This window comes from Hyaena hyaena, unplaced genomic scaffold (assembly GCF_003009895.1).
Source record: "Hyaena hyaena isolate Hyena2069 unplaced genomic scaffold, ASM300989v1 scaffold_2266, whole genome shotgun sequence".
In the NCBI taxonomy this organism is placed as follows: domain Eukaryota; kingdom Metazoa; phylum Chordata; class Mammalia; order Carnivora; family Hyaenidae; genus Hyaena; species Hyaena hyaena.
Genome location: NW_024082900.1, coordinates 720 through 10,719, shown reverse-complemented (window position 1 = coordinate 10,719; position 10,000 = coordinate 720). Strand labels below are relative to the sequence as shown.

General features: G+C 42.2%; 1 protein-coding gene across 1 annotated transcript; it reads right to left on the bottom strand.

Annotated features, from left to right (window-relative positions):
* Positions 1-548: 548 nt before the first annotated feature.
* Positions 549-8,850, bottom strand: LOC120227392 (extracellular matrix protein FRAS1-like; the record flags this gene model as incomplete). The annotated part of the gene is made up of 4 exons (XM_039225510.1): positions 549-2,407; positions 3,733-3,879; positions 5,631-5,836; positions 8,684-8,850. Coding segments are annotated over 4 exons (1,114 nt in total), but the record flags the coding sequence as incomplete, so codon positions are not given.
* Between the last annotated feature and the right edge of the window lie 1,150 nt (positions 8,851-10,000).

Sequence of the window (10,000 nt, the reverse complement as noted above, 5' to 3'; positions counted from 1 at the left end):
CGTGTGATATTGCCACCATCGTCTCTCACCTCCCCTTCCCGAGTTTATTCCTCTACCATTCACCCATGACGCCATTCATTTGTTTAGCAACAAATATTTCTGGAGTGCTTGTTATGTGCAAGGCACTGCTGAAGAACCAAAGGCACGGTTTACAAGGTCCTCTTCTCAAGAGCTTGGAGTCTGGTAGAGATGCCTAAAACCTTCCATGGCTCAATCTTCTAGCTCTTAGAACCAAAGCATTTGTAGTTTGGAATGTTCTCAAAGGGCTCGGGTCATTCTAATACAAATATTACACAGTGCGAATGCTCTATTATTTGCTCATGATTATGGCGTGCCATGCATCAGGAAGAGAACATGTCTTTTTTTATCCTCGGTAATGAAATTGTGCCTTCATTTTAAAACAACATGACATGCATGCTTATGTTTTTGCCAGTAAGGCAAAAACAAACAGGAAACACAAAAGCAAGCCATGTGCACACTTCATACAAAATCATTAAGCTGCTATTTGAACACTAAATAATTTTAAAGCCATATGTTTATGGCCTTATCATGTGCTGATATGGTAAAAATAGTGCCTGAGCTACCAGAAAAGAACCCACCCCCCCCCAAGAGAAATCTCTGAAAAACCATACCAGGATCAGTGCCTTTATCTGCTATGAGTGTTGATACTTTATCTGTTGTGAGTACTAGTTGGCATCTATTAACTCAGATTTCACTCTGAGCTGAGCTGTCTCCTAATTTGCTTTATTCAAATGAATCACTTACTTTTCTGAAATGCTCACAAAATAAAAAACTCGCAGCCAGCCAAGTATACGGGGCTGTCTCTTATCAGAGTCGGCAAAGCCTGGGGCAACAGGAAAGTGTGGTGGGTTTTTAAGCATCCACAGCGATGGGGAATAAAAAGGCCGGCTGCACTGACCTTGTTTTGCAGCGTTCTTTGTCAGGCAGGATGTTTTCATGTGTCCTTGGTGCAGTGTAAACCAGTCGGGAACAGGGATGTCCCCTTGGGCCTTGGGTGCAGTCCATCACTAATATGTTTGAGTGCTTGTCAGTCTCCCCTTTCCCCCGGGGCTTTAGTCTGCCCTTCTGTAAGGGAGGAGGTTCTGCAGTGCCAGTTATCTGATGTGGGGGGAGGGGAAGAGGAGGTTCTATGGTTTCTCCCTGCAAGTTACGGAAAAGAGCTCTCGTCTAGAACACCTGGAAACCCCCAGATGAAAAGGCTCTGGACTTTCAAAGGACAGTTAGAGGCCATGGAGTGCAAGCTGTCAAGCAGATACAATGAGCAAATATAGGCTGTGCTGATTAGCAGAATTCTGAATGGAATCCGAGCGTCAGCAATCCAAACTCTGCTGTACACAGGCCCAGGAAAAGCCCAAGTAGAAGAAAGCTGGAGGTGGGAGAGAAAACCAATGGCCCTGAATGTCCTATCTCCCTGCCCCTCCGGAGATCTAACATCATACAGACATCTCCCAGTCCGCTGAATTCCATCAGCTAGCTGAATAGTCTACACCCTGCCCGATACCGACATACTTGCTTTCCAAGACCAGCCTTACGGAAGGAGCAGTCTGTAGCTGCTGACACTGTAAAAGGGATCCACTGAAAAGAAGTCTGCTCCACAACTCTGGGGTCTCAGTGGTTCTTTGTTTAATGAGGTAGCTCAGTTGTGAGTCGATGCATGTGATGTGTGTGTGCCTCCCGCCATTCAAAGCTGTAGTTTTCCCTTTTTAATCTGCAAGATTATAAAAATACCAGTATTTCCCCCTGTTTTATAAAAATGATTTTTAGAAAAAAAAATACACATTGGTCTCCCCCATTACACTTCTGTTCCATCTTGTAAATTGTTGTGGACTCTGACTTCCAGATTCAATTTTTTTACTTTAGCACCTTTGAATGCATAAGCCCCCTCGGTTTCACTCAGTAGGTTGACATTCCGCACGGTGCAGTAGTGCCTGTTCACGTTCTTCTCCACCCTGTCCGAGCTCCTCTTAGACACATCCACCTTGGTGTTCAGAGGGTGTTCCTCCAAAATGTCCTCAGCGGGCAGTTTCCTTCTCTGCTTCTGGCATTTCCTGGTGATGAAACATGCTGCTAGAAACACCAGAAGGAGAAGCATGATCGCGGCCAGGGCACTGCCAATAGAGGCCCCAGTTTGGGATAGAGAAGCAGCTACAACCGGCTCGTGCATCTCAAGACTCAGGGACTTCATGTTGGTGCCATTCTTGACTTGGTCCCCTTCATTGTCATAGATGAGGGAATCATCAAGGGTCAGATGGCCACTGGGGTCCACCAGGTCCCTCCGGTTGCGCCTCAGAGGGGCTGTGAGAGAGCGCTGGACCCGGGGCCCTGCCATCGTGTCAGGGCCAATGATGTAGATCACCTGGAGATACCACTGGTGTCCTGCTTCCACCTGCAGGAGGAGCGAAACAGAGACACAAACTGAACACGACACTGCTGCCCACAGACCACTCCTTCAGAAAGGAAACGGAACGGGGCCCTTGGGTGGCCCAGTCCCTTAAGCGTCCGACTTTGGATTTTGTCTCAGGTCATGATCTTATGGTTTGTGAGTTTCAGGCCCTCAATGGGGTCTGCACTGATGGTGCGGAGCCTGCTTAGGACTCTCTTTCTCTCTCTCTCTCTGCCCCTCCCCTGCTCTTGCGCTCTCTCTCGCAAATAAATAAATAAACAAATAAATAAAGTTAAAAAAAAGAAAGGCATTGGAAAGACAATTGCCATCACAAGCCTTGATAGATGGTTTCAAGAAAAGCATTAGCAGCAATTGGTACCTACTAATCAAGAACTGAACTAAATATTATAGGTTCCATTTTGTTTCCAAATTAGGGTGATCTGGGACCAGCTATTCGCATTTCTTCTGTTTCTCTGTGTATGGAATAGCCCTAAACATTTATCTTTCATGGTCTTTTTAGCTAAATAAATACTTATGATTTGTTAGTCTTTATTGATTGCAGTGAAGTAATAGTATTAAGAGCCATATTTATTCCCAGCGACCTTCAGTGACGTGTTATGCTAACTATTTATTGATGTACTTCAGCTAAAATGGAGTCATTCAACAAATATCCGCTAAACACCTCCTCTGCAAAATATGCAGATCAAAATCTGAACACTTCCTGGCTTATCCTCTGAATGGTTAAACCACTGTGTATTTTATTGCCATGTCATCTGCCCCCATTGAAAGGCTCCATGGTTTTGAACTAACTTCTGAAGAGTGGCAATAGTTCTGAAATCCAAGGTCATAGATTACTACTACTGAGAGACAGAAAAAAGTGGAATTTAATTTTGTAAGTTCATGTTTATTACTGGGATTGAGAGTACTTTTGCTTATCAAATATTAGTACTTCTTGCCATTCCAAATTGCTGTACTGTATTTATTATTTTGTTAAATATTTTCTACATGCCTGTGAAGATCAGCTGGTGCGGCATACGGCCAAAAAGGCAAGTGACAGAAAAGAATTTAGGAAAAACTGGAGTGCCATATGCACCCCTGTTGCATATACTGACAAAAGACAGCATGCAAATTAAAGAATTTGATTATTGCTGTGGTCCATTGAGATAGATGGTAAAAATTTGAGGTGAATGATAAGTTTAGCACCAATAAAAAAAGACCCACCAGCAAGAATGCTATAAAAAGAGACTAACAGTCCAGAGATAATATCATCTTCCTTTATAACTTTTACAGTGGCCTTCCTATGCTTCTACATTTCTCAACACACTCACCTTATAGAGTGCATCCACTTTCAGAGTAAATCCATCCACACCTGGCATGCTACTGACCACATGGAAATCAGGCAACTCAGAAGCAAAATGGGCCTCAAAGGGCACATCATGGAAGTACTTATCAGTGACCTCAGGCTGACTGCGGTCCTAGAATTTCAGAAAAAAGAAACACAAAGTTTAGAAAGACAGAACCACTGAATTGGCAGGTGGCAGTCACTGGGAGGAGAAATGTACTTTCCACTCCTGCCTTGGGTTGGCTCAGAAGAGCATGTGCTACAGAAGCTCTTTCCTTAAGTCAACCACTACCCTCTTCAAGGAAAGTCACTTGGTGGCTTCTGTGATCTCATAGCTCAAAGAGTGAGATAGTCTAAACAAATAATTCTTAAGCCATTTGGTTCCAGGATCCCTTACACACTTAAAAATCAAGGATACCAAGGGGTATCCTGGGTGGCTCAATTGGGTGAGTGTCTGACTCTTGATTTTGCTAAGGTCATGATCTTGTGTTTCATGAGATTGAGTCCTGCATCGATCGGGCTTTGTGCTGGTGGCACAGAGCCTGCTTGGGACTCTCTCCCTCTCCCTCTCTCTTTGCCCTTCCCCAGCTCATATGCTTGCTTGCTCTCTCTTTCTCTCTCTCTCTCTCCCCCTTTCTCAAAAATACACAAATAAACAAACAAAAAGACGAAGGACACTAAAGTCTTTTTGTTCATATGATTTGTATCTATCAATACTTACTCTATTAAAATTAACACTGAAAAATTAGAAATTACTTATTTACTAATTCATTTTAAAGTGGCAATGAATACTACATGGCAATGAGAAACAATGAAATCTGGCCATGTGTAGCAACATGGATGGACCTTGAGGGTGTTATGCTGAGCGAAATAAGTCAGGCAGAGAAGGACAAATATCATATGTTTGCACGTATAGGAGGATTAGGAGGAACTTGACGGAGGAACAAGGGGGAGAAGAAGGGCGGAAATGGTTGGGGAAAGGGAGAGAGGCAAACCATGAGAGACTCTTGAATGCCGACAAAAACTGAGGACTGATGGATGTGGGGGGGAGGAGGGATGGGCATGGAGGAGGACACTTGTGGGGATGAGCACTGAGTGTTATGTGGAAACTAATTTGACAATAAACTATTTGTAAAAATAAATAAATAAATAAATAAAAATAAAGTGGCAATGAAAAACCCATTGCATGTTAATATAAGTAACATTTTTTAAGGAAAAATAACTATAGTCATCCCCATCTCCTTAAAAGAGACCTGGCATTGTTTTACATTTTTGCAAATCTCTGGAAAAGAACTAGATTCTAAAATCTTCTTCTACATTGAATCAGTTGTAATATGTTATTTTGGCTGAATGCATATGAAGAAAATTTGGCCTCAAAAAATATGGAAAAGGGAGGAATATTTTCATAGCTTTTTCAGATAATTGTGGATATTCTGTTTTGATAGTAAATCAAACTCAGTAAGTGGTATTTTTAAAAGATTATTTATAATGGGGAATTTGAAACCATATTAACAAACCTTTCATACTCTCTATATTCATGAGGGAATTAGTGTGAAGAAAACCAGGCATCCTTGTATTATTATGAAAGTAGTTTTGACCTGTGGACTCCCTGAAAGAGAATCAGGGATATTCATAGGTCTCTGGTCCAAACTTTGAGAAACACTGGCCTTGACTTTCCTTTCTCTGGGACATTAATAAGAGCTGACTAGTTACCGGCCATAACCATCACAGTTGGTAATATGTAGTAGCATTTAGCTGATCAGAGAGAAACAACAATATGTATAGAGAATACCGTCAAGAGTGGGGTACTATCTGCTTACGCAGAATTAATAGCTGAGGAAATCAACTTGAGTGTCAGCTGTTGAACACAAGTAGTTAGCATACCAGCAGTAGAAATCTGTGTTTTAGGTGTTTGTTGGGCTGAATGCATCCATACTGTGGCCCTTCATTGTAGATTGTCCCCGTGGGATCAAAGAAAGGCACATAGCCATCCTTGCCGGTACAAAGATAGACTTTTTCCAGCTGGAGTTTGTAAGCAGAATTAAGGTTTTGTTCTGGATTCCAAAGTACTCGGCCATAAAGGATTTGTCCTGGAAAGATTGAGAGGCATTAACTAGGTCACACTTTAAGAGTAAAGAGAAAGAAATGTCAAGGGTAGAAAGGATTTAACACACTCCTTTAGAGTCAAAAGTGCCTCTCTATGAAGAGCTCTATGATTCTGTGTGTCCCCAAAATGCTCATTCATTCATTTACAGTTTCTTTCAGTCAACAAACATTAATTAAGCATGTAAAGTGTGTCAAGGATTGTTATGCACAGGGGAAACAAAGTGAGATACGGGTGAGAGAACAGAAATAAAACCTAACCAACTGCTAAAAATAGCTAACATTTATCAAACTCACACTATTTGCTGGGTATTATACTAAATTCTTCTCATATAAGAACTCATGTAGTGCTCACAACTTTAGAGATGAGGGAGTTGCAGCACTGAGTGGTTAAGGGACTTGTTGAAGGTCACAAAGCTAGTCAGTGGCCATGGTGGGATTCAAAGAGAAGGTACTCTGGCTCTAAAACCCACCCTCTTAACCACCACAATGCTATACTGTTATGAACCACAATAAAGGAAGGCACATAATGTTATGTGAGCATATAGCCGAGCACAGAAATCTGCCTGGGGAGAGGTATGGAAAGATTTAAAGAGGAGATAATGTTTGAGCAGTATCCTAAAACATGAGTAGGCATTTGTCAGACAGAGCGTTTGAGGTAGGAGAATGTGAAGAGCATTCGAGGCAAAAGAAGGTCCATGCACAAAATACTGAATGCTGGGAGGGCATGGGTCCTAGCGTAGTTCCTGTCTCCTTAGTGCCTACTATGACACCACATTCTTTACCTATGCTATCAAATTTATTTTTCCCATGAGCCCGAGAGATAAGTTCAATTATTATATGTGTCCGAGGTTTTATATCTGTGACAAGGGGGGATAAGAATTTGAGCAGAAAGCAGTCTGACTCCAAATTCTTGTCCAGAGCATTTGCTATATGGCACTGAGTAGGTCAGTGTGATTAGAGAAGAGGATGTTCACAGGCTCTGGCAGGAGAGACTCACAGGCTAAGGATGCTGGGAGCCTGGACTTTGGTGTGTAAGAAATAGGGAATGCTCGAAGGTTTTAAGCAGGGGTGTAATGGCAATACACTGGAGCTTCAAAAACATGGAGAGTGGAGGAAAGACAAAGAGTTTAGAATCACAGAGATCGGGTAGGGGGTCTCTGTGAGAGACGCTTATCTATAATATAGCTGTGAATCAAGGGGATCAACTCAAGAAATGTCTAGGAGTCAGATTTCACTGATTTTAATGCTAGACAGGAGGCAAAGAAGTGGAAGACAACCCCGAGGTTTTTTCCCCAGGGCACCTGGAGTATGATGTGGTCACTATGGCAGAAGATGTGGTAGGACTATGTTTAGAGGAAGGTAAGTCCAGTTCTAGACACTTCTAGGTATCTGAAAGACATTCATTTGAAGCGGTTTGGTAGTTCCTGAGCTACATGTGGAAATGTAGAAATGAAGTTCAGGAGAGATCAGGGATAAGGTCAACTCTTAAGGAATGGCTGTGGGGTAGTCGACTAAGAAGTTCAGAGTAAAGGGACGGGCCCAGCCATAGGGATGACCAGAGGAAGCACTGGAGAGAGGCCAGAAGGAGCCAAGCATGAAGCCTGGGGACAGTAACGTGGATATGCCAGAGGATGAAGACCCAGGGTGGGAGAGAGAAAAGTAGTCAGAGAAGCAAGATGGTGTCAGGTGAGGCGGGTGCAAAGGAAACCCAATATGGAAAAGTGTGGAAATCCACTAATTTGGTGTCATTGAGAAAAGAGAGTTCTGAGCTGTAGTAGGACAAACCCAGCTTGCAAAGGATGGACAGAGAAGGGCCCATAGAGACAGTGAGTGTTTACTCTTTGAAGAACCTTCTCAGAGAAAAGAAAAGTAGAAAATAGCCTGAACTTTGAAGGGGAGTTCAGGTCAAGGGATATTTTTTGCTCTGTTATGGGCAGAACTTGAGTGTGTTTATAGGGTGAGAGAAGAAACTCAGATAGGAGGAAAAGATTAAAAGTACGACAAAGACAGAAGGGGTAATTGAGAGAAGAAAGGCAGATAATTGACTTACTCATTTATTCAATCAATAAATATTAATTGAGCATCAGGCCCTGGGTAGTATGGTGTGCACATTTAATATTTGATCACAATCTCTAATCTCACGGAATTCACAGTCTATTGGTAGAAATATGCAACAAATAAAGGAATATGTGATATGTATTATAGAATATTAAAAATTGTGAGAAGTACTATAAAACTGAGTAATATTCCATTAAAGTGAAAACTATGGAGGCCAAAGTTCAATTGTCTGGTATGGTCAAGGAAAGCCTCTTTGAGGAGGTTAATATTTAAGTAGGGACCTGAAGGAGAAGAAAGAGCTATCCTTTTGAAACATCAAGAAAACCACATTTAAAGTGAGGAGGGGGCAGAAGAATCATTTCCAGTAGAGAAAGCATGATGGAGAGTATGTAGACATTCACACCTTGAGGCTCGTAGGTAGTAGGGGTCATGCTGTGTACTTTCTCTGAGTAATTGAGAGATAAAGCAACTTACCCAGTCAAGACAGTGTCTTAGAATCAGGCTGGGAATTCCAGTCTTCTTACCACTCAGACCAGTGTTTTCCACAATTTTACCACACTGCCAATCATCATAGCACCACATATGTAATCTTAGTTTGAAACAACATAAAGGAAGGCTATGGGTCTGTTCCTTGGTTAAACCTTGGCTGCCCTAAAACCAAGTCCAGGGAATCTTCATGGGAGAGATCCCTGAAAGCCACTGAGCAGAGACCTGTCCTAAAGCATCTCAAGTCTGACCAGAGTCTCTTTTTGCAGGTGAAGGAAACAACTTACCTTTTGAGAAGGCCCCTTTATAATCCATTTCTGCCAGTGACATGTCAGATGTATTGGGATCCATGAGGAATACCTTCTCATTATTGCAGAGCTGAAATTCAGTATTGAGTGAATATACAACTGGTACAGGGCGGTTGGTCTGCTGGAATGCAATGGGGATCAGGAATCTAAATGTGGGAGAAACAAGAGCTCCTTCAGAACAGGATCAACTTTGTAAACTTCGAGTTGTCCTCCCTTCCTACCCTTCTCAGGACTGTGTACAGTGCTTTGTTACAGGTGCTAAATAATCACTGAATAAAGAGATGTGTGTAGGAGAGGAACTTTATTAGCTTGGGTCATTATGAGGTTAATCTGCTCTTTTGAGCAGAAATAATCTAATTCATCTTTAGAACTCTTTTCTGCTCTTTGCTTTTCCTGGCCCTTTCATTTTCAAGGCCCCCAAGGTTGTTCTTTGATTGCTGAAGAACTCACTGCCATGGTGGCCTGCTAGACTTCTCCATCCCAGATCTGTATGCTTTGAGATTTTGACTTTTTCAACTGGATCCAAACTTACTTATCCTTTGCCCCACTCTTCAAGACATTGCTAGGCAACACTCTCTTGCCTCACTCCTTATTTTAACCTCCCTGGCCTTCTTTCTTAGTCTTTTAAATCTGCTCTTTTCTTCTCGGCCTCTGGCAGGTAAGGGCTCCTCCAGCCAGACTGGACTTCTTTAGGTCTCTTCACATGTTTTCTGCTCCAAATTTCCAAACTCCCTAGGGACTCACTGTTCAACAAATATTAACTGTGCTTTTATTATATGATAGACATTATTTAAGTAATGGGAATTCATCTGTGAACAAAGTAGAAAAATATATTCCCTTGGGGACATTACATTCCAATAGGAAGACAGTCAATAAAGTAAGTGCAAAAACATATAGTACATTAGAAGGAAGCAGGTGGTGAAGAGAAATACTAGGTAGAGAAAAGGAATGCTCAGAAGAGCTTCAGCTGGAAATTTTAAATGTAGAGGTCATGGAAGGCCTTAGTGAGAGGGAAACCAGGAGGTTAGAGCTACCCTTATCTGAGATGGGAAGACTGTGGGAGGTCTAGGTTTGGTGGAGGAAGATAAGGGATTCAGCAACAGGCATGTTCAACTTGGGAGGCCTTTAAGAGAGCCATGTGGAGATGCTGAGCAGTCAATCTGATGCACAAATCTGGATTTGAGAGGCAAGCCCTGGTCTGAAGGTGCTCCTTTGGAATTAAAACCTTGAGAATGAATGAAGAATGAAACCACTACATGAAAACTGAGAAAGGCAGTGTAGAGATTCTTCAGAAAG